Source organism: Equus caballus, chromosome 7 (genome assembly GCF_041296265.1).
Source record: "Equus caballus isolate H_3958 breed thoroughbred chromosome 7, TB-T2T, whole genome shotgun sequence".
NCBI classification, from domain to species: Eukaryota; Metazoa; Chordata; class Mammalia; order Perissodactyla; family Equidae; genus Equus; species Equus caballus.
The window spans coordinates 32,584,045-32,609,222 of NC_091690.1; the positions used below are offsets into that span (position 1 = coordinate 32,584,045).

The window sequence follows — 25,178 nt, forward strand, 5'->3', positions numbered from 1 at the left end:
TCAACCATTGGTCAAATCCTTTTGATGACCTCCTCCAACACCCTCTCAGTTCATTCAGGACTCAATTCAAATGTCACCTCTTTAGACAGGCCTCCTTTGACTACTCCTCTAATTACCAGCCTCTTACACTGCATTTTCCTCATGTTTCTCATTACTAGACTCTAAATTCTACATATATTTCTTTGTTGGTTTATTGACCTCCCCCATTAGAATGTGCATTTTACGAGAGCAAGAATTTGTCTCATTCAATATTTTATCTTCAGCACATAGAAGATTCTCAATTGATAGCTATTGGGTGAAGAAATGAATGAGCCATTTCAAAATGTATGTGTGTAGTAGGAATTATTATCACTGTTCTATGGATGAAGAAACTGGAGTTTATATAATAGAAGTAACTTATTCAGGTTCACATGGCTAGGAGATAACCATGCCGGAAAATGAATCCAGTTTCATATGACTTAGTAAACCAATATTTTTACCACTTCACAATGACTAGAATACAACTATAATATAAGAAATTTTATGACATGAGAGTCACAAAGTGCCTTTGAGGGGGAAGAAGTTTCATGGAGGACAATACTTTTAAGTTGGTTTTGAGAAAAGATGTGTTTTCATCTTTTTGTAGTCATAGGAAAATGAGTAAAACCATAAATAAAAGTGGGGAAGTCTGTGAAATACTTAAATCTCATTTGACCAGACAGAGCTGTGTTTGGTTTTGGAAACTGTAGAAAGTCTGTTCACATGACATCCAGCAACACAGAAACAATGTGTTATTTTTCAGAGGCCCTCTACCCACTTGCTGCAATGTTTCATTGGTGCCCACCCAGTGTTTTTTCCCTTGGCCTTATTTCATTCTATCCTTTGTATCTCGAGGCCTATTTTATTACTATTTTTCTTATTCTCCTTAAAGAGGAAATATTTTTATTTCACATCGTATCTCCAACTTGAAAAGCTAAAAGAAAGAGTGTGCATGTTCAGCTGTTTTTCTTGTTGTTATCTAACAAGTTTATACTGTAGGAATTGGACATTGGAGTAATTTTTTCACAGAGTAATGTGTATGTGTGTGTGCAATAGTGCACGTGCAAATCTTTTTGTTTTTCCACCTTAAAGCTATTGAAGAGACAACACAGTCTTACTTAAACAAGAAAATAAATGCTTTAAATGCTTATCAAAATCTACGATAGACTATTCTAATATGCTTTTGCTAACAACAGGAAGAAAATACTAGAGAAAGTGATTTAACAGTAATAGTAATAAAAGTAGCATAACAAGTAAAGCTTCACAGAAGTTACAATAATGTGGTCAGGTACAGGAAAAAAGCTGGTTTATAGGGCAGGTTTTTTTTTTTTTAATTAGAAAAACAAAGATATGAATTCTGCCTCTAACACTTACTAGCTGTGTGAGCTTGGGATATGTACATAAACTCACTTGTAAAACAGTAAAAAAAATATTGCTTTCAAGTTTCCTGACTTAGGGAAAGTATTTATTTAACCTCTTTGTCCCATTAAATCTATAAAATAGAGATAATAACAGTATCTATTTCATGGGATTGTAAGGAAGATTAAGTGAAATTGCAAATAAAATGTTCTGAACGTTGTGCCCACTACCTGATAGGTGCTCAATAAATGCAACAGTAACAGCTCCTTCTGCTGTTACTATTCTTCATTCTCCTCAGTTTCCTTCCACACATGATGACAGCTTCCCTTCTAGCATTGCCCTCTTCCTGCTAGCTCCAGGATGCCTTAATTCCTCTCCTCTCTGTATAATAATATGGGTAGAAGAAAGAAAAGGCAAAGTCCAAACCAATAACTCAGGGGGGAGATGGAAAGCTTGGTGAAAACAAAGCTCTTTTTGACTGGAGTCAGGGACTGAATGAGCAAATTAAAGATGCCAAAGCCAAAAGGGGAACCAGGAAGGGAGAGGTTAAGCTCTGAGACATCAGAAGGGAGCACAGATTGTTGCAGATTGAAAACCACCAAAACAGGGCAACAGCTCTGTACTGTTTCTCAAAAGGTGACTGAATAACAGAGCAATTATTTTTCATTTATAGGGGAATCTAAAACAATTTGTGGAGACAAAATGATTTTCACTTCTAGATGTCACATGGAGTAATGAAGCCAAATGAGGTATCGACTTCTTGATAAAGACTTCAATTAAAAGTGTGTTGTAGTCTCTTGGTTTCCTGACATTTTATGTCAGTTAGATATTATGTCATTTATCAGATCTTGGTTCACTAAATTCTGTTGGATGACAATGTCTTTCTAATGAGAACATCTTCCCCAAACCACTCAGCCTATCACAACTGGAAGAAGCATGCATAGAGGAAATCATTCTTCAGTAACTGAGTTTATCCTTGAGGGGTTAACAGATCAGCCAGGACTCCGGCTCCCTCTTTTCTTCCTGTTTTTATTTATCTACATGGTCTCCATAGTGGGAAACTTCAGTTTAGTCTTTTTAATCAGGATCAGTTCTCAGCTTCACACTCCCATGTATTATTTTCTCAGTAATTTATCTTTCATAGATCTCTGCCTCTCCTCTGTCATAATTCCCAAGATGTTGGTGAACTTCATATCAGAGAAGAATTTCACCTCCCTTCCTGAGTGCATGGCCCAGCTCTTTTTCTTCTGCTTCTTTGGTATTGGTGACTCTTACATGCTGACAGTCATGGCATATGATCGTTATGTTGCCATCTGTAACCCCTTGCTCTACAATGTCACCATGTCCCGCAGAGTTTGTTTTCTACTGGTCATGAGTGTGTATATAGTAGGGGCCATTGGAGCCTTGGTTCATGCCAGCTACATAGCTAGTCGCTCTTTCTGTGGAACTAATATCATTCACCATTACTTCTGTGACATCCTTCCTCTTCTGAATATATCTTGCTCAAGAGACTACACAAAGGAACTTCTGGTGATGATTTTGGTTGGATTCAATGTATTTGCATGTGCTTTAGCCATCTTCATCTCTTATGCCTTCATCCTTTCCAGCATCATGTGCATCCGCTCAGGTGAAGGCAGGTCCAAAGCTGTCAGTACATGCAGCTCCCACCTTGCAGCTGTTGGGGTCTTCTATGGCTCCATCATCTTTATGTATTTTAAACCATCTACCAGTGACACAACACAGGAGAAGGTGTCCTCTGTGTTTTACACCACCGTGATTCCCATGCTTAACCCCCTTATCTACAGCCTTAGGAACAAGGATGTCAAAGAATCTCTAAAAAAGTTATGTATGGTGGGATACTTTCTGAATATGTGTAGAAAACAGCACTTTTAAAAATAAATAACACTTTTAAAAATTTATTTTTGTTTTTACTTCTGCTTGTTTTTAAGATTAACTAATCAGTTTCAAGTCAATGTCTATCTTAGGCTAAAATGTCTGAATATTTACTTTTGGTGACACTCACTTCCTCTTTAGCAGTGCCTACTCCCAAGACCCAGTGCCCTTTTACTCTCTCTAATCTCCTAACAACTCAAGAAACAGTCTTCCTAGCCTACATTCTTACTTACTGGTCTATGCTTATAGATGATAGATAGATAGATGATACAGAGATATGTAATAATATATTCTTATAATATAAAACAATATATTATAATATGCAATGGTATCTGTTAATATAACATAACAATTAAATATAGATAACATTATTTAATTTTATATTATATAAACATAATATAATATAGGTATTATTATATATCTCCATCTCTATTTACCTATCTATATGTATCTCAGATCTGTTCCTTTGTGTAAATGTTCTTGCTAAACAAAAAATTCCTGACCAAACCTATTTTAAAGTTGCAATGTTTAATAATGGCTAAATGTGTAAATTCCCTGAGAAATTTACATTTTAATATACAACAAGGTTGCAAAAGCAATAGACATTTCTTAGTATAATTTCAAGAGAATCTAGTTTCTAGTAAACAAGAAGAAATATTATTTTCATAAGACTTGCAGCTGTTGTTATAATCATCAAATATCATATCTGTCTTGTGAAGATCTCAAATGGGGTGGAGGTGGAGGCTGAGGATGGCAAAAAGGGACAAAAGAGTTTCTAATTTTACATTTTCACTATAATTTTAATTTACATACTTTCTTTCCAATGTATTGGATATTTTGACTCATTCCAATTGAATCTCAAGGTGACTTCCTTAATTGCTCACTATTTACTTTCCCAGTATTCAGAATAATCTCTATGCCTCACTACACCATTGTAATTAATTTATCCCAGTCAGTCAACAAGTATTTGCTGGACAACTATGTGCCAGGCAGACAAAATATCCTACCCTCATGGGAAGCAAATCACAAACAAATGAACAAGAAAGCGTACTATATCTAATGGGAATAAGTGCTATAGGGAAACTAAAGCAGAGAAGCAGGTTGGGTGCTGAGGGTGGGGTGGGGCTTACTCTTTTAAACACGGAGGTCACAGTCTGAGAAATCTGATTTTTGAATAGAAACCTGAAGGAGGTGAAGAATCAAACTACATGACTGAAAGAAGAAAATGCAGGCAAAGAGAACATCAAATACAATCTCTGAAAGAGGAGGATGTTCAGGCACATTTAAGAAACAGCAACGTGGGAAGTGCTCTGTAAGCAGAATGAACAGAGGCAGGGTAATGAAAGGTGCTATCAGAGGGATGATGGAGGGAAGGAGGCAAAATCTGTAGGGACTGAGGGCAAGTATGAAAAGTTTGGCTGTCCTTGTAAATAAATGGGAAGCCACAATTAATAGATTGCTCTTGCTTTTTCCACTAAAAGAGCCTAGAAACAATGACATTCAAGTAACAAAGATTATACTTCTCACCCAATGATATTTGGTTTCTAAATATCACACCACGCTAAAAGAAAACCAGGACTTCACGGAGAAATGGCAAATTCCAAAGTGAGGTATCTAAAATTCAAGATGAGCCTGGAACATCTTATTATTCCATAGGGTAAATAAGTGCGCCAAATTTATGGACATGTGTCAAAAAGACAACGAGTTAACTTGAAAGGGATCCTAGTGCACGAATTTTGGACAATTTGAACACCAAAATGAATGGTTTGTGAGAATCATCAGTCCTTACTGATGTAAAAATAACAAAGACAATAATAAAATAAATAGTATAAAAGGGAAAACTCTTCATTACAGACAACATCAACTAACAAATATAAAAGGAATGATAAAATTACAAACTTATGCTGCAGTGAACATATTAATAATTGATTTAAGTAAGAATCATCAATGAAAACTAAAATCAGTGGGTAAAAAATTATAGGGGAGTAAGAACAAGATATACACACAATCTCAAAGTATCATGTCAAAGATTATTTATTAATAACAAAGGGAAAGGAATACTTTTACAATAGTAAATTTAGTGGGAACCATCTTAACCTAATGATTAAACTTAACATCACCAATAACGACAAAAATTGACATCATATACTTTCTGCTCTGATTTTATGAAAACATAACCATCTATCACAATGGTCTAACTACCAAAGTCTACTCTCTGCTCCTCAGATCTATTAAAAGCTTTCCGTCTTTTGTAGCAGTTTTCCCCACTGCTTAGAATGTTCAATACCAAGGTCCTCACATGCCTAGAATCTTATTCATACTGAGATTCTGCTTTAATTATCACTTCTTCAGAAAAGCCTTTCCTGACCACTCAGTCTAAATTGCCTCAGAGTCATATTATCCTGTTTTCCTTTCAGTACCATACATTATCTTGTTGATTTATTTTATTGTTTGTTTCATCCTTCTAAGATATAAGCTGCATGACAGCAGAGACTTTGCTCGTCTTGTTCATTATTTTACTTAGAATGTGTTGAAGAGTGCCTAGAGTTAGTTTAATTAATATTTGTTAAATGACTTTAGGTATAAGATGAAAAAAATTATTTAAAATAAGATACATCATGCAAATTTTGGTGTTTCAGTCAGGGGAATAAATCCATCTTCTGCCAACAAGAAGGACTCTGGAAAGCTACAACTGGAAGTTTCTTAGGCTCCTGATACCTGGCTCCACCCTCTGTCCCTCTTGTCTTCATTAAAAGCCTTACATGAATTCTTGTGAATTCTTCCAATTATCCAACCTCTTGCAGTCTTTGCAATATCCAAAACAGAGAGTTTCAGTAAAGAGTGAGTAGCCAATAGTATCAAATATTCAGAGATTTCCAGGAAAATAAGGACATTTATATAAAATGTTATTTTTTTTAAGTTTCCAATTAGGTGGCCCTTGGTGATCAGGAAAATGAGATTATTGTGAAAAAATTCACCATGGAATGGTCCTCAGCATTAACTTTGCAAAATAACCTTAGTAAAGTCCGGTAATGGGAAAGAAAAAACACTAATAAGAGCTTTTTGAATGACAGAAACAAAAATGTGAACCTGAGTTTCTGGTAAGAATGATAAACACAAATTACAAAATCACTGATTTGATATATGTATGAAATACAAAAAAAAAAAAATTAAAGTCCATGAAATGAGCATCAAGTTATGGTAGTGATAGAAACTGCTGGATTCATGAGACTCTGGGAAATCTTACTATCATCATTTTGGAGATAGAGTGATGGCCAAAGACAGATTCTTATTATTTTTCCTCTTAGGACTAAGGAGTGCACAAACCAAAGTTAGGAAGAGCTATTACCTATGTGGAAGGGATTAGGAAGAGACATTACATACAACTATTAGGGATTCCTCTAATGAAGAACTGCTTAATCCTTTTTTGAATCAGAAACACTTTAGGTTGTGAGATAAAGAATTAAGTTCTTAGAATAATGTCTCTAACTGGATAAAATATATAAGATTAAAACCATGATTATCAAAATATTTTTAAAAATTGTGACAGTAATATACCTATAAATATATATTAGTGTATATTATATACATTAATATATGTATTATATATGCTATACATATAATATATGCAAATAGTTCTTTATTAATGAATTAAATGGCAAAATTTAGTGGCAGATACAATACTGTAATTTGAAGTAAGGGTGAGTATAAATGTTCATGATCAGAACTTAATTTCATTCTAAGAATCCCTTTGAGAAATGTACAACAACTTTAATGTGGTAGGAAAATATGGTGTGATTCTACTGGTGACAAAGTCATAGATATTGCGTATTTTAACAGGATTTGTTACTAAGTTTCTGACTTGAAGGTAATGTTACATTTTCGTTATAGATTAGTGAAAATAAACTTCCTATCCAAGTTTTCAGACCTGTAAACTCCAAGTTAAAGAGATCTTCTCTAATGAAAGCAAAGTCTCCAAAGCTCCATACTGAATTTTAGCAATGAGCTGAATTCCAAGACTATCCCAATGGGCATAAATTCCCCTCCTGAATAGGTGGAGTGCATCCTGATTCAACACATAAAGCAAAATCTCCAAAGAAAGCACAGCTCCCCATTCATTAAATATGAGGTACATACAAAAATTCTCTCCTCCACTCTGCCTCCATACTACCAGGTTAAAGAAGTGGAGAAAAACATATCAAGCCCTTAAATTGTACCTCAAAGGGGAGAACAAACAGCTCTTAGATAACCTGGAGGGAGATTCCATGTGAATTCACACACTATGTATGTCAGAGTTATACAGAACTGACATTAGGAATGAGCAAGTAAAAAGATACTAAGACCAATTTTAGAATCTATTTATGTGAATGATATAAGTTTTCTATGTGAAGTACAGTCAAGAAGGACAACTGCCTTTCTATTAATGGAGTAACATTACTAGCAATAGGTAATATTACTGACATGGTATATCTCCCTAAGTCTGGCACAATTGGTATTGGTTTTTCTCTTGAGCACTGGAACATTTCACTGTATGTTATCCAAAGCAATACCTTCCATTGAAATATGTTCCATTAAAAATTGAGTTACCGGGGCCGGGACAGTGGCACAATGGTTAAGTGTGCATGTTCTGCTTTGGAGGCCCTGAGTTCACTGGTTCGGAACCCAGGTGTGGACATGTCACCACTTGGCAAGCCATGCTGTGGTAGGTGTCCCACATATAAGGTAGAGGGAGATGGGCATGGATGTTAGCTCAGGGCTAGTCTTCCTCAGTAAAAAGAGGAGGATTGGCAGCAGTTAACTCAGGGCTAATCTTCCTCAAAAAAAAAAAATTGAGTTATTTTTCTTCTTCCATGATCAGGAAAATTTATATAAATTTATATAATGTTTTTGTTTATTAAAGCTTGCATGACATGAGACTACTTTAATAATTTCTATCTGTTCTGTGTATCTATCTGTGTATATATGTCTCTATATATGATTACTTACTGATATTTTACTTTGTGTGTGTGTGTAATCAAATGTGAGACGACTTTTATTGCTCTTCCATTTTAGTTTTTTATCTTATCGGAATGTCTTTGAAATTAGTATAAATTATTTTCATAAAAATGAAGTAATTTTAAAAAATAAAATATTTACAGATTTGATCAGAGAAAATAAAATGCTGTCATTTTTTCCGTGTGCAACATGCCAGGACATAAATGAAAATGAAAAAGACAACATACCCAAACTTATGGGATGCAGCAAAAGCAGTACTAAGAGGGAAGTATACAGCAATACAGGCTTACCTCAAAAGAACAAGACACATGCATTTCTTGACCTTCTGTTCATGTGTCTTCTTAGAGACCATCTTCTACTCAAATTGTATCTACACTAGAAATTTCCTTCTCCCCATTTTAGTGGAGGGTATAATCTTCTGTGTCTTTACTCTCTAGGTCCTCCTAACTTTCGACCTGAGAGTTAATTAGTATCCCTCTGCTCTAAGGCTAGTCACTTACTCAATGATCACTTCTAGTGTTTTACAACAAGGTGAAAAACTGTGAGACTATGTGTATAGGAACTACAGTTCCCTTAACGTAGGTACACACAAATCACACCTAGCGTGGTCAGGGGTTATTCCCTTATAATAACATCTCAAAGGTAGAGCCTCTGCCAATTTCATTGGAATAGAAATTTCTATCTCTCATGCTTTACAAATTGAAGTATTGCAATATTCCAGATGGTATCCCATTTATGAGTAAGTCTCCCAAAATCAAGATATAGTAAAACCTCTTCCTCTTTAACTACCGTCAGTAAGCGTCCTAAGTCTTTTAAAGTTTCAGAGTGTTCTTATTAGAAAGAGGCTGAAAATGTCTCCTGAATGGGCATAAACTGTGGTGCAAATGGAATAAGCATGTAAAGGAGTTATTTTCTCCTATTAAATGCTCCTCAGAGTAGTACACTCCAATACAAATATACTATGAGCCCCAAATAAGAGTCACATAGGTAATTTTAAATTTTCTAGTAGCTACATTTAAAAAGTAAAAAGAAACAGGTAAAATTAATTTTCTAATATGTTCTATTTAACCCAGAATATCTAAAATATTTTCATTTCAACATATGAGTACTATAAATGAGATAATTTACATTTTTTGCTTGTATTAAGTCTACAACTCTGGTGTATATTTTACACCTTCAAAGCGTCTCCATTTGGACTGGCAACATTTCAGTGCTCAGTCGTGAGCGCAGTGGCTGCTATATTGGACACCATAGCTCTAGAGTTAGCATGTTAAAATGGTAGATATTACAGTAATATTTTTATATGTTAAATAGATGAGGCTGTGTCTTATATTGTGTTTAACATTTGCAAAACAATGCATAGAACTCTACCTGAGACATATATTAATATTTTTCCAGCTTTATTGAGGTATAGTTGGTATACAAAAAACTGTACATAATCTATACAATTTGATGTGTTTGAATATAAGCATACACTCATGTTACCATCATCACAACCAAGGTAATAAACATATTCATCCTCACAACTAGAATACACAACTATGTACTGGGAGGGCTTTGGGGAGAAAAAATTAAAAAAAAGAAGATTGGCAACAGATGTTAGTTCAGGAGACAATCTTTTAAAAAAATTATTATTATTAAATTTTTATTTTTTTCAGATGTACATCATATTTCGAATTCTGTGTACATTACATCATGTTCACCGTCCGAACACTAATTATAGTGCATCCTCTCACATGTGAGCCTAATCACCCTTTTGCCCCCCCTCCCCCTTCCCCAATGGTAACCACCAGTCCAATCTCCAATGCTATGTGTTCTTTGTTTTTTCGTCGTTTTTATCTTCTACTTATGAGTGAGATCATATGGTATTTGACTTTCTCCCTCTGACTTATTTCTAAAAAACATATTTAAAAACCCCATATTCATCACCTCCAAAAGTTTCTTTGTGTCCTTTTGTGTTTTTTTGACATTTTCTTTTGTCAGTAAGAACACTCAACATGAGATCTACCTTCTCAACAAATTTTTAAGTGTATGATACCATATTGTTAACAATAGGTACTATGTTGTGCAGCAGATCTGTAGAGCTTATTCATTTTGTATAAGTGTGACTTTATATCCATTGAACTACAACTCCCCTATCTTCCTCTCCTCATCCTCCGGTAACCATCATTCTATTTCCTACTTCTATACATTTGACTTTTTTAGATGCTTCATATAAGTGAAATCATGAAGTATTTGTCCTTCTGTGACTATAACATATTGAACTTAGCATAATATTTTTAAGGTTAATCCATACTTTTTAATGGTAAGATTTCATTCTTTTTTTAAGGCTGAATACTATTCCATTGTATGTGTACACTACATTTTCTTGATTCCTTTATCTTTCAAAGGACATTTGGGTTGTTTCCATATCTTGGCTATTATGAATAGTGCCGCAGTGAACACGAGATTCTCTTTAAGATTTCAGCTCTTTCGTAGATACATCCAGAAGTGGGATTGATGGATCATAAGATTGTTAAAAATTACTTTTAATTTTTTGAAGAACTTCTATAGTGTTTGTCATGTACTCACTATTACAATCATTTATTCAAAAAACATCTAACAGAGGCCTATAATGTACAAGCCTCTACACAGGCATTGCAATGCTGCGCACTGATAAGAATACAAAGAATCATATTTTTGCCTTAGAAGAGAACTTCACTAATAAATTGGAAAGTTTGAAGAGAGAAATCTTAAAGCCGGTGATTTGATCAGTGGCATAGTCAGAGGAAAAGCATTATTAGGACAAAAGTGATGGCGAAATGTATGGAGACAGGAAAACACATGTTTATGGGGGGAAGAATGACCACTCCATTTTAATTAAGGTCAAGAGTACATGTAGAATAAGCTGAAAATCAATTCATAAAACTGAGTCAGAATAAATTCAAATATTTTATTGCTCTTTTTTACATTTGGGCTTTTATTTTATTTTTTTTTACATTTGGGATGTTATGAGGCGTCATTAAAGGATGTTGAATAGCAGAAAAATGTGATTCATTTTTTGATGTGGTTCACTTTTGTAAAAAAATGAACCCAGAAGTGATGCATGTTGAATCAGAGGAATTTTGAGACAGCACTTCAACAGAAGGCCCATGTAATAATAAGATAAGAGTGACTTGGGAGACACAAGAAGATTTCACATGACATGGAAAATATGAGATACAGAGCACGAGGAAGAAGTTCAAAGTGACCATGTGTTTGGCTCCTGGAAACAAAGAGAATGGCATTATCATTAATAAAAATGAGAAGAGGCTAACAGAAACTAGGCTAGGAGGAATGTTGATGAATTCACTACTGTTAATGTGAATTTTCTCCCATCCATTGGCTTGGGTTTTTTCTCTGATGATGGTGATTTTTGAAACACAATTTTCATTTAATTTTTATAATGACTAATTTGTCTATCTTTTCTTTTGATGCCTGTGCCTTTGGTGTCATATCCAAGAAATCATTGCCAAATCAAATACTGTAAAGTTTTGCCCTATATTTTCTTCTGTTTCACATATTTAGGAGTTATATTTGTCTTATCCATTTTGAGTAATTTTTGTATATAGTGTTAGGTAAGTGTCCAACTTCACTGTTTTGCATATGGATATCCAGTTTTTCCAACACTATCTGTTGAAAAGACAGTCTTTTTCCTTTTTGGTTGTCTTGGCACCCTTGTCAAAAATTATTTGACCATATATGGATGGACACTATTTATGAGCACTATTCTATTCCGTTGTCAGTGTTGATGCCATTACCATGCTCTTGATTATGCTAGCTTTGTAGTAAGTTTTTACCTAGGAACTGTGAGCTCCTTAAAATTCTCTTTTCTTTCTTAAGATATTTTTTGGTTATTCAGGGTCCCTTGAGATTCCGTATAAATTTTAGGATGGGTTCATCTATTTCTGCAGCAAATATCGTTGGGATTTTGGTGAGTATTCCATTGAATCTGTAGATCACTTTGAGTAGTATTGACATCCTAAAAGTATTAAGTCTTCTAATCCATGAACATGAGATGTGTTTCTATTTATGTCTTCTGTAATTTCTTTCAGCAGTGTTTTGCAGTTTTCATTGTAGGAGCCTTTCACTACCTTAGTTAATTCCTAAGTTTTTGATTCTTTTTCATGTTATCATAAAAATAATTGCTTTTAAAATTTCTCTTTAGCATTGTTCATTGTTAGTTATAGAAATGCCAGTCATTTCTGTGTGCTGACTCTTATCCTGCTACTTTGTGGAATTCATTTGTTAGTTCTTACATTGTTTTGTAGAATATTTGGGATTATCTACATATAAGATCGTATAATTTGTGAAGAGAAGTAGTTTTACTCCTTTATTTCTTATTTGAATGACTTTTATTTCTTTTTCTAGCTTAATTCTCTAGTTAGAACTTCCAGCACTTTGTTGAATATAATTGGCAGCCGTGGGCATCCTTACCTTCTTCTTGATCTTAGAGGAAAAGCTTTCTATTTTTCACCATTGAGTATGATGTTTCCTGTGGGTTTTACAAGTCTGTCTTTTATTATGTTGAGGTCGTTACCTTCTATTCTTAATTTGTTGACTATCCTTATCATGAAAGGGTGCTGTAATTTGTCAAATACTTTTTCTGCATCAATTGAGATGATCATGTAGTTTTGCCCTGCATTCTGTTGTTGTAGTTTGCTACATTGATCAATTTTCATATGTTCAGCCATCTTTGCATTCTAGGAATAAATTCCTCTTGGTCATGGTGAATAATCCTTTTAATATGATGCTGAATTTGGTTTACTAGTGGTTTTTTTCCAAAGATTTTTTATTTTTTCCCTTTTTCTCCCCAAAGCCCCCAGGTACGTAGTTGTATATTCTTCATTGTGGGTCCTTCTAGTTGTGGCATGTGGGACGCTGCCTCAGCGTGGTTTGAGGAGCAGCGCCATGTCTGCGCCCAGGATTCGAACCAACGGAACACTGGGCTGCCTGCAGCAGAGAGCACAAACTTAACCACTTGGCCACGGGGCCAGCCCCACTAGTGTTTTGGGGTTTTTTTGAGGATTTTTGTATTAGTGATCATAAGGGATATTGGTCTATAGTTTTCTTTTCTTGTAGCATCTTTGGCTTTGCTGTCAAGGTATTGCTGGCCTTGAAGAATCAGTAAGAAAGGGTATTCCTACTCTTCAACATTCAGGAAACGATTGAGAAGAATTAGTGTTAATTATTCTTTAAATGTTTGCTAAAATGGACCAGTGATGCCGTTAAATATAGGAGGTTTTTTTGCTGGCAGACTTTTAGTTAATGGTTCAGTCTCCTTACTAGTTATATGTTTAGTCAGATTTTCTATGTCTTCATGATTTAATCTTCCTACTTTTTTGTTTATAGTATTTTTTTCCTTTCACCTAGATTATCCAATTTGTTGGCATACAGCTGTTTATAGCATTCCTTTATAATCCTTTTTATTTCTGTAAAATCATTGACAATGTCCCCGCTCTCATTTCTGATTTTAGTAATTTAAGTCTTTTTATCTTAGTCCATATAGGTAAAAGTTTCTCAATTTTGTTGATTTTTTTCAGAGAACTAACTTTGGGATTTATTGATTTTCTCTGTCTCTTTTCTATTCTCTAATTCGTTAATCTTTGTTTTAATGTGTATTAATTCTTTCTTTCTGCTAGTTTTTTGTTTAGTTTGTTCTTATTTTTCCTAGTTCCTTAAGTTGTAAAGTGAGGTTGGTGAATTGAGATCTTTCTTATTTTTCAATGTAAATACGTATAGCTATAAATGTCTCCCTTATCACTGCATTTGCTGTATCCTATATGTTTTGGTATGCTGTAATTTTAATTTCATTTGTCTCTAAGTATTTTCTAAATTCCCCTGTGATTTCTTTTTTGATCTATTGGCTTGCAAAGAGTGCATTGTTTAATTTCTGCAAATTTGTGAGTTTTCCAGTTTTCCTTCTGTTATTGATTTTAAACTTCATCCCATTGTTGTCAGAGGAGACATCTTTTATAAAATTTAAATTTTAAATCTATTGAGACTTAATTTGTGGCCTAATTTATGGTCTATTCTGGAAAAATTCAAAGTGCAATTGTGAAAATTTGTATTCTGCTGCACTCGGCTTAACATTTTGTATTCTGATGCATCTGTTTGGTTTGTTGTGCTACTAAATTTCTCTATTTTCTTAATTATCTCCTTGTTCTATCCCTTATTGAGAGTCAGTATTGAAGTCTCCAACTATTACTGTAGAATTATTTCTTTCTTCAATTCTGTCAGCTTTTGCCTCATCTATTACCATGATCTGTTACTAGATACGTAAATGTTTATAATTTTCATATTTTCTTGCTCTATTTAACTTTTTATTAATGTACTCTGTCTCTTCTAATTTTTCATTTATATCTGTTTTATCTTATATTAGAATAGCCAGCTTACTCTCTTTGATTATGTGCATGGAATATCTATTTTTTATTATTTTTATTGAGGTCACAATGGCTTATAACATTGTATAAATTTCAGGTGTACCTCATTATATTTTGGCTTCTGTATAGACTGCATCATGTTCACCACCAAAAGTCTTGTTTCCAGTTATTGCCATATATGTGTGCTCCAGTACCTTTTTCACCTAACTCCAACCCCCTTCCTCTTTAGTAAACACCAATCTGTTCTTATCTATGTGTTTCTTTGTGTATCTTCCAACCATGAGTGAAATCACACAGTATTTGTCTTTCCTTGTCTGACCTATTTTGTTTAGCATAATATCCTCAAGGCCCATCCATGTTGTCTCAAATAGCACAATTTCATCTTTTTTATGGCTAAGTAGTATTCCATGGTATATATATACACCATATCTTCTTTATCCATTCATCCTTTGATGGGCACATGTGTTGCACCCAAGTCTTGGCTACTGTGAATAATGCAGCAGTGAATATAGGGGTGCATGCATCTTTTTGAATTAGAGTTTTCATGCTCTTTATATTAATACCCAGAAGTGAATAGCTGGATCATATGGTAGTTCTATTCTTAATTTTTTGAGGAATCTCCATACTCTTTTCTATAGTGGTTGCATCAGTTTTCATTTCCACCAGAAGTGTATGAGTGTTCCCTTTTTTCCATATCCTCTACAACACTTATTTTTTTCTCTTATTAAATATAGGTATTCTGACAGACATGAGGTGATATCTCATAGTTTTGATTTACATTTTCCTAATAATTAGTGATGATGAACATCTTTTCATGTGCCTGTTGGCCATCTGTATATCTTTTTTGGAAAAACATCTGTTCATAACCGCAGCCCATTTTTGATCGGGTTGCTCATTTGTTTCGTGTTGAGTTATATGAGTTCTTTTTATATTCTGGAAATTAAGCCCTTCTGAGTATGTTATTTGCAAATATTTTCTCCCAGTTAGTGAGTTGTTTCTTCACTTTGTTGATGGTTTCCTTTGTCATGCAGAAATTTTACTTTGAAATATTCCCATTTGTTTATTTTTAATTTTGTTTCTCTTGCCTGAGAAGACATGCTACTTAAAAAGATACTGCTAAGGTTAGGATCAAACGGACACTGCCTATGTTTTCTTCTACGAGTTTTATGGTTTTAGGGCTTAGATTCAAGTCTTTAATCCATTTTGTGTTAATTTTTGTGTGTGATGTAAGATAATGGTCTACTTTCATTCTTTTGCTTGTGGCTGTTATGTTTTCACAACACCATTTGAAGAGATTTTCCTTTCTTTATTGTTTGTTTTGGCTCTTTTGTCAAAGATTAGCTGTCCATAGATGTTTAGTTTTATTTCTGGGCTCCTAATTCTTTTCTATTGTTCTACATGTCTGTTTTTTGGAGATTATCAAGTTGTTTTGATTACTATAGCTTTAGTATATTTTGAATTCAGAGAGTGTGATATCTCCAGCTTTGTTCTTTTTTCTCAGCATGGCTTTGGCTATTCAGACTTTTTTGTTCCATGTAAATTTTAGGATTCTTTGTTCTAGTTCCATGGAAAATGTCGTTGGGATTCTGACTGGGAATTGCATTGAATCTGTAGATTGCTTTAGGTAATATTGAAATTTTGACTATGTTTATTCTTCCAATCCATGAGAATGAGATATTTTTCCATTTCTTTATATAATTTTTCAATTTCTTTCAATAACGTCTTATAGTTTTCACCATATACATATTTTACCTACTTGGTTAAATTTATTCCCGCATACATTATTCTTTTTGTTGAAATTGTAAATGGGATTCTTTTCTTAATTTCTCTTTCTGCTAGTTCATTGTTAGTGTATAAAAGTACAACTGACTTGTGTATGTTGATTTTGTAACCTGCAACTTTACAGTATTTATTAATTGTTTCTCATAGTTTTTTGGTGGATTCTTGAGGGTTTTCTATATATAGAACCATGTCATCCATAAACAGTCACAGTTTTACTTCTTTCCAATTTGGATGCCTATTATTTCTTATTCTTCCCTAATCGATCTGGCTAAGACTTCCAATACTATGGTGAATAGGAGTGGTGAGATGGGCATCCTTGAATTATTCCTATTCTTAGAGGAATAGCTTTCAGTTTTTCACCATTGAGTCTGATGTTTGGGTTTGTCACATACAGTCCTTATTATGTCGAGGTATTTTCCTCCAGTACCCACTTTTTTGAGAGTTTTCATCATCACACAATTATCTCTATAGACACAGAGAAAGAATTTGACAAGATTCAACATCAGTTTATGATAAAAACTCTGGAATAGTCATTTTTTATCCTTTCACTTTCTTATCCAACCATCTCACATTGATAGAAAACCTCTGTATTTTCAGGTTTTACCATGAAAAGCAATGCTGAAATAAGCCTTCATTATACTTACACATTATATGCCAGTATTTTTATTTTGATGAAATAAAATGTCATATAGTTGTCTTTCAGTTTAATATATAGTCAAATGTTTTTCTCAAAGGCTATAATAATTCACATTCCCACAGAGAATGTGTAGGACTTGCTTTCCTTCTCCAATTTTTCTAATATGCATTCTTCTATTATTGAGCTCAAGCAGCTTTTCATAAATATTTAAACCATTTGAATTTGCTTTTATATGGCTTGTCAATTTATTTTCTTTCCCCACTTTCTGTGAGGTTGTTCTCATTTGTTGACCAATTGTTGAATACAATATATATTAATCCTATTTCTGTTACCTACAATTAAGCTGTATTTTTTCCTAACCCACTACCATCCACTAATTTGCTTAAGATATCATTTGCAAAGAAGGTTTCCAAATTTTATGCAGTAAAATATGACTAAATTGAAACATATAGTATGTACATAATCACAAGGTACATCCCACCTATGTCACTACCACTTTGATTTGAGAAACCAATCTTCCTACTAGAATTACTGCAAAGCTCTCCTAGCTGGATCTCTGCTTTATCCATTGCCTTCCATGGCTTATTCCCCAAAAAAGAAACTAGGATTATCTTTTAAAAACATAAGTCAGATTATGTGTTAAACTCCTGTACTCATTTCACTGAAAGAAAAAGCTCACATTTCACAGCTGCCTACAAGATCCAATGTGATCTTGCCCCATGTTACATCTCTGTCCTTGTCTCCTTTGACAATCTTTCTCACTCCTTTCATTCAGTACAGTAGCCTTTACTGTTTTTCAAACATGCCAAAAGTAGCACCTTAGGGGGTTTGCATAGCCATTACTCTTCCCTAAGATGAAATTTTTGCAAAACTCCACTTTAAACATGACCTTTTCGATGAATTAGTATCCCTGTCTGATTTATCTTCGTATCCTCCATGTTTAACACGTTCCTTGACATGAGTTTTCCTTCTCTTTAGATTGCTTCTCCTTTTTAGAAGCCAGGGAATTGGGGTATTGCTGCTATGATGTTGTCTCCTAAAATGAAAAATTAATTTCATTTGCTCTAAAATATTCTATTTAAGGAGTTTCTTTAAGAACTAGTACTTAAATAAAATGTTTTTATTTTAAAATTAGAGAAAACTTGTGGTCCTAAAACTGATCAAGTTCATGGATAAACACAATACATCTGTTGAAATATTCCCCACTCAGGGGACATGGTTCTCCAATATTTATTTCTTTTTAAATTTCCTGTTCAATTTCCTCTTTATTTGGATAAAGTATTTGTAACCTAGTGTATCTCAGAAAATTCATTTTAAAAAAATTCTAAACATGGACATAGATCTAGCCTTAGAGTTGTCAACTAACATATTGCTAACAGTTCTAAGTCAAAGCTGAGTAGGGGAAAAGGGTAAAATTAAGCAACAACCTAGATATAGAGACTCAGTTTGTTGATAAAAATAGATAATCCCAAATTTAATGGTGTTTAGGTAAAACTAAATTCAAAACCTAAAGTTTTTTTATTGAATAGTTTCTAAAATTCAAATTGTTTTATATAAACACACACACATATATATGTATATATACACACATATATATATTAATGTATGTACACTAGTCTCCCGTTATCCATGGAGGATATTTTCCAAGACCCCTAGTGGATGTCTGAAACCACAGAGAGTACCAAATTCTATCTTAACTAAACACTTATCACGCACTGTGACTGTAATTTTCACAGCTTGAGGTCAATAGAAAAACTAGCCTCAATTTCTTTTTTCTTCTTCACTATTTCATAATAGAAGATTTGTTCTCACCATAGATAGCCACCTCAGCATACTATTTTTTCTTTCCTTATTAAGTCAAAGATGTTCACGTTTTCACTTAAAGGAAGCACTTTATGACTTCTTTTTTACATATCTGATCTGCCTGCATCACTACTCTTGTACTTTAGGGCCATTATTACATAAAATAAGGGTTACTTGAACACAAGCACTGTGATACCATGACAGTTGATCCGATAACCAAGGTGGCTACTAAGTAACTAATGGGAAGGCAATGTGTACAATGTGGATACACTGGATAAAGAGATGATTCACTTCACGGGCAAGATGGGGAAGGACAGTGCAAGATTTCATCACTCTACTCAGAATGGCCTACAATTTAAAACTTATGAATTGTTTATTTCTGTAATTTTCCATTTAATATTTTCAGATGGCAGTTGACCACAGGTAACAGAAACCATAGAAAGTGAAACTGCAGATTAGGGGAGACTGTCGTATATGCATATATATCTGTATATATGATTTAAGCATGGACATGTGAGCCCCTGAATGTCTGGCAACTCTCTGCAAGTGTCAGGACTATATCTAGTTGGCCCCATAAGAGTCAAATTAGACATCTGTCTCCAGGGTATCAAAGATAATAAGACTTAAATCTGCCAAGACTGTCTGATAGTAGTTTTCAGTTTGTTTCCTCCCTTAACAGAAGAAAAGCCCAGTTTCTTGAGCCTCTCAGACTGCTAAGTCAGCTCCACTTACCATCCTCAGTGAGTATATATGTACATCACTTAGAGTGATGAGAAAGTGTAAAGTCTTAACTCCATTTTCTTCCCTATGCCTGTAATACAAGTGGTGGCATTAAAACATGGTTTTGTTTAATCCATACTTTTTTATTGCGCTCTAGTCAAAAACTGATTCATTTCAACAGGGGAAAAATCTGCTTCTAGTTTTACTTCTTTATTGAGATTGACAAATAAATGTAAAAAGCATTTATAAAGCAATGAAATACATGCTATAGTAGAACAAACACCAATGGGATACAAGGCAAAGAAGGAAGCCCTCATCAAGTCTTTGGGAATCAGAAAATGCCTCTGAGAAGGTGGGATGAACGGGTAATAGGGTAAGGAAAATTAGGAGGTGGTGGATCCAAGCAGGAGAAAAAGAATGGGTAAAATATCAAAATTACATCAACTACAGCACCAATTTTCTGAAATTTGAAAGACAATTTTTCGCTCTCTAGAGTTTAATAGACAGTTGATTACAAAGCACTTTGAATTCTATCACACTTATCAACTTTATTAATGAAACAAAATTCCAAACTTCAGTTTCAATAAACAAAGATCACAATTTATTGATGAAATTACCTATAGTGTGCGCTTTCCTTTAAGACCAAGAAGAGTTTTAAAAATTTAGGGACTAAGAGCTCTTTTGTGGCTGTTGAGAGGATATTAGAAGGTTATCGTCTGAATAATGCAAGAGCAAATTGAAATATATCATTGAATCTCAGCTTTACCAGGCTTTACTAATTCGGAAGTTTAATCCATAGATTCCAGACTGAATTCTATCAAATTAATGGTAATTTCTTCACATTTCCTCATCAACATGTCAGTGCTGAGTAAGCTCTTTTCTTTGTCCATTATTTTATACTTGTCCCTTTCTAGTTCTAGTCTTTCATGTTTCTTCAGAAATAGCTCTGTCCTAGCACTCAGGAATAGGTGACTTCCTTAGCTTACCTGTTTGACTTTCAGCTGTGACAATTTTCATATAATCATATCTTCCCTCAAAACTTGCCAGTTCCATTCACCTAACACAAAAGTACAAAATCTACTAAGGATAACTATGTTGTTCATGTAAAGTACCCCGACTTGATTGCTCATTTTGAAAAAAGTCAAAATAGATAGATATGTAGTGTTTATTGCTAACTAAAATGTACTTAAGCTGCTAAACTAGTTTGCCCCTTTTAAAAAGTTACAACCCTTAATTATTATAACTGTATTTAAACTATTTTATTATTTTTTTCACATTAGTTAAAGATAAAAAATTTTAAAACCAGTTTATCTTTTCTGAAAATGAAGAGATTTCATTTGAATTTTCAGGCTCATGAAATGAAAAACTAGTGACCAAGTTTAACCTTCTCCTGGGAAACTTCAAATCTTGATAAAATTCATAACAGAGTGGATGCACCTCTGAAATATCTACATAGGTTTCCAAATGGCTCAGATATATTTACTTGTTTAGACACACATTTCTTCCTATAAGAAAAAACAAGTTTATCAAAAGGAACAGTAAGTAAAAAAGAAAAAAAAAAGCAAAGGAAACAGCAACCAAGATCAACTATTTTATATAAATATATGTAAATAGAACTTGTAAAGTTAACAAGAAACATGTTGATACTGAGATTAAAGAATGGGATATTTGCCACAACTAGAAGGGCCCACAATGAAGAATATACAACTACGTACTGTGGGGCTTTGGGGAGAAAAAGGAAAAAAAAATAAAATCTTTAAAGAATGGGATATTTGTGGTCTTTTAAAACTGTAAGTGAAGGAGTTAGTAATGCCAAACGTCTACAAAAAATCAAACAAGCCAAAAACTAGCTATGACAGATTTCAAATTAGCTAAATATTGAGTAGAGACTAGGAAAGTGTTAAATAATGAATATTATTGCAGGTATCTTAGAAAACATTCACACTGTCACTGACACATCATATTGAGGATTTTGAGTACCATTTTTTGCATTTTTATAAAAAAAATCCAACAGATTTTCCAATAAAGACATGTTACAATTTGATTCATTAACCAAATATTTCTTTCAAGTTGTCACTGCTGCAATTTGAAGATTTTGTACCTAAAAATCCACATGGAAGTAGCATATCGAAGCCAACAAAAACAGGAGTGATTTAGTTGTTGCCAGGTCCCCCAGCCCTGTCAATATAACTTTTCAAAATCAAATAATTTAAGCTTTCAATTTTTCCAGAGAAATTCTATGATCTTCATAACATTTCTAGGGCTTTCCAGAAAGGAGAGAGTCATAAGTAGGGGCTTTCACTGTCCAATCTTTTACTTTATAAATTCTTCCTAATTTGAGTTTCAATACCTCTTATTAAAAATCTCCTTTAGCTGCTGCTCTCTCTCTACGCACCTCCCAAAATGGGGCCACAGGTTTTTCACCTTCATTCCCAAAAGCACTACTACTATACTTGTGCCTATAGTTTTACCAAAGATTTAAGGACAGTGAAATATATTCACAGTACTCTACAGAACAGGATATAATTTCAGAATGAAATGAAGTTCCTAATCCTCATGACAACTCCCCACATGGAGAGATTGTATTTATTGGCCATATGTCTTACGGAGTCCTGATTTAATGGCACGTTTGTAGCCTCCTTATCTCCCATGCTCTGTTATATAAAATACAAACACTTGTAAATATTCCAAATGCAGTTTTTTCATTTTGCAGAAAAAGTAACCTTCCTATCTGAGCCAGTCAACTCACCAATATACTAGTTCGAAAGGTCTCCATTTTCCAATAAAAAGAACCATCAAACTGTTTGGCTAAACAAAAACCAAAGAAAGGAATACCTGGTCTGAGAGAAATTCATATATCATCCTGGAATAAAGCTCAGCAAACTATGAAATTAGAAATGATTTAGCATATTCCATGCCTACTAAAACAGAAATAATAAGTGAAGAAGATACAGTGTATACTTAAGAGTAATAAATACACTTGAAATCAGAGGCTAAGAGTTTAGTTTAGATTTTTTCTTTTGAAGCTGTGTGACTTTATGTAAATCATTAACCACTCTAACATTCTCATTTACATCCATGCAAAACATATATTTTGACAATCTGTTGTGAGCCAGTTTGATATAAAAAGGTAAAAAAGAAAACTCTTTGCCAAAAGAAGCTTGATACAAAATGTTTATAGACACAAAATGGATTGTAATTGATAGTCTTTATGCACCTTCAATCTTTGGCATTTAAAGGACATTTTCTTTCCAATTAGAGAATGGAAAGATAAAAGGGGAAACAAAGTATCTGATTCATGCTTCTAATAGGGAGCAACAGATAGGAACATGCCTATTAATAGAATGTCACGCTAGTGTTACCTAATTCAGTCATTTAGAGACCATTCATCTTTTCCTAGTGGAAAAAAAAATTCAAAATGACAATAAAAAGACAGAGGTAATGTATTTCTTACTTAACGTTATTAATAAGTACAAAAAAGTTGGAGAAGATACTGTGCAATTGGTGAAGAAAGAAGAAGACTTAGATATAAAAATGCAAATTTCCTTCACCATGTTAAGAAAAAAAAGATAAGAAGGCTGCCACTAAAAGTATTTTAAACACACAGAATCTCCCTTTCTTGGGACTAAATGCACAGACAGATACTGTTTCTGATTAAAACCTCCTCATACTGAGGGTTTTTCTCAGAGCAATTTTGACATCTTTGTTCCTCAAACTATAAATTAAGGGATTCATCAAGGGAACTGTATTGGTGTAAAAGACAGAAGAGATTTTTCCCTCACCCATAGACACAGCAGAAGATGGTTTGAGATACATAAATGCAGCTGATCCAAAGAAGAGAGAAACAGCAATAATGTGGGAACTGCAGGTACCGAATGCTTTGGACCTGCCCTCTGTGGAACTGATGTGGAGGATGCTGGAGAGGATGAAACCGTAAGAGACAAAAATGGCGACACTGGGCACAATGACATTGATGCCCCCCACAATGAAAACTTCCAGCTCATTGACGTAGGTGCTCGTGCACGAGAGCTGGAGCAGAGGGAAGATGTCACACAAATAATGGTTGATGGTATTTGCATCACAGAAGGTCAGTCTCAGCATACATCCAGTGTGGGCCGTGGCACCAGAAAATGCCATAAAATATGAACCAAGCATAAGGCTGGAACACACTTTAGGGGACATGACAACGCTATACAAAAGTGGTTTACGGATGGCCACATAGCGATCATAGGCCATTGATGTCAGCACATAGCATTCAGAAATACTAAAAAAGCAGAAAAAGTAAAGCTGTGTCATGCAACCCATGTAGGAGATAATATTCTGCTTAAATATGAAGTTAACTAGCATTTTGGGTGTAAAGGTAGAAGAATAAAATAAATCTATGAAAGATAAATTAAAAAGGAAAAAATACATGGGCGTGTGTAGGTATGAATTCAGCCCAATTATAGTTATCAAACCCATATTTCCCAACACAGTGACAATATACATTACTAGAAATAAGAAGAACAGAGGGAGCTTGAGATCTGGTTGATCTGTTAATCCCACCAAAATGAATTGAGTAATGAAAGAGCCATTTCCACGAGCCATCCTTCTCTAAGAGGATCTGTGAGCAAAGAAGAAAAAAGTGACATAGAGGAAAAACAGCTTTTCCACAATATCTCTTCTCAGAAGTGTGGTATATGCACTGTGAATATCTGAGACTAAGCTAACACGCACCCACAGAATTGCTTTACCATCATCATAGAACTGAGTGACATGGACTTTTCCTTATAGAGTCATTATAAGCCAGGTAGCAAAGAATATCAAAACTTAGCCTACAGAGTGAAGGGAACTTCTGCCATATGAAAATCTAACTGTTGGAAGAACCAAAGGATAAAAGAAAAGAAAGATGGATCTAGAGGGAATAACTTTTCTCTCATCTCTACATTTTTTCATTCACTTGACCCCTCTTTTACTAGTAAAATTAGAGACCAAGACATTAGTTGCTGATATTGGCCTCAAATGCAGACTAGACATGACGGGGTGGGAACCCAAAACATTGTTTCTAATCCAAAACTAAGGGACTCTATGAGAGATTCTATGGGAGATTACTTCCCCATGTCACAGAATAAGAGCCATAAATGTAGAAAAGTGAGAGTTTCACTGGAAGAGAGGAAACTTACTAACTGATGAATTGCACCCTCTGAGCCCCTTAATTTCTCTGACCATTTCCTGCGCCACCTCTCTAATAGATTTTTCTGTCACTTTCAATTGAGTCTCAGGGACTGCAAAAATGGCAGAGAAAATGGCATATCTTAGATCTTCAGTATTCCATCTCAAACAAGGAAAACATCAATATAAATGGAATTCAGAAACTCACCCTCCTTAAGTCAGAAAACATCGGTGCTTGCTTATCACTATTATTACCCCTGTTGTCCTGGAAGGACAATTTCAGGCACTGAGGCTTTGGTTCTTTTGAATATAAGAGGATGTGTCCACACTTAATTTCTGATATGCCTTGGAAATCATTCAGAACTACAAATCATAATTTCTGATTATGACTTTCAGTCCTCTCAAGCAGCAGAGAAAAA

The 25,178-nt window shown here is 34.2% G+C and overlaps 2 protein-coding genes across 2 annotated transcripts; one reads left to right on the forward strand and one right to left on the reverse strand.

The window, feature by feature from the left end:
- The first annotated feature begins 2,313 nt into the window (after positions 1 to 2,313).
- OR8A10 (olfactory receptor family 8 subfamily A member 10) lies at positions 2,314 to 3,270 on the forward strand. Its single transcript, NM_001391533.1, has one exon. The coding sequence runs from the start codon at positions 2,314 to 2,316 to the stop codon at positions 3,268 to 3,270; it is 957 nt and encodes a 318-aa protein (NP_001378462.1).
- A 19,992-nt stretch (positions 3,271 to 23,262) lies between these two features.
- Positions 23,263 to 24,195, reverse strand: OR8B1AA (olfactory receptor family 8 subfamily B member 1AA). Its single transcript, NM_001391535.1, has one exon. It carries the CDS (start codon positions 24,193 to 24,195, stop codon positions 23,263 to 23,265), a length of 933 nt encoding a protein of 310 aa, NP_001378464.1.
- Between the last annotated feature and the right edge of the window lie 983 nt (positions 24,196 to 25,178).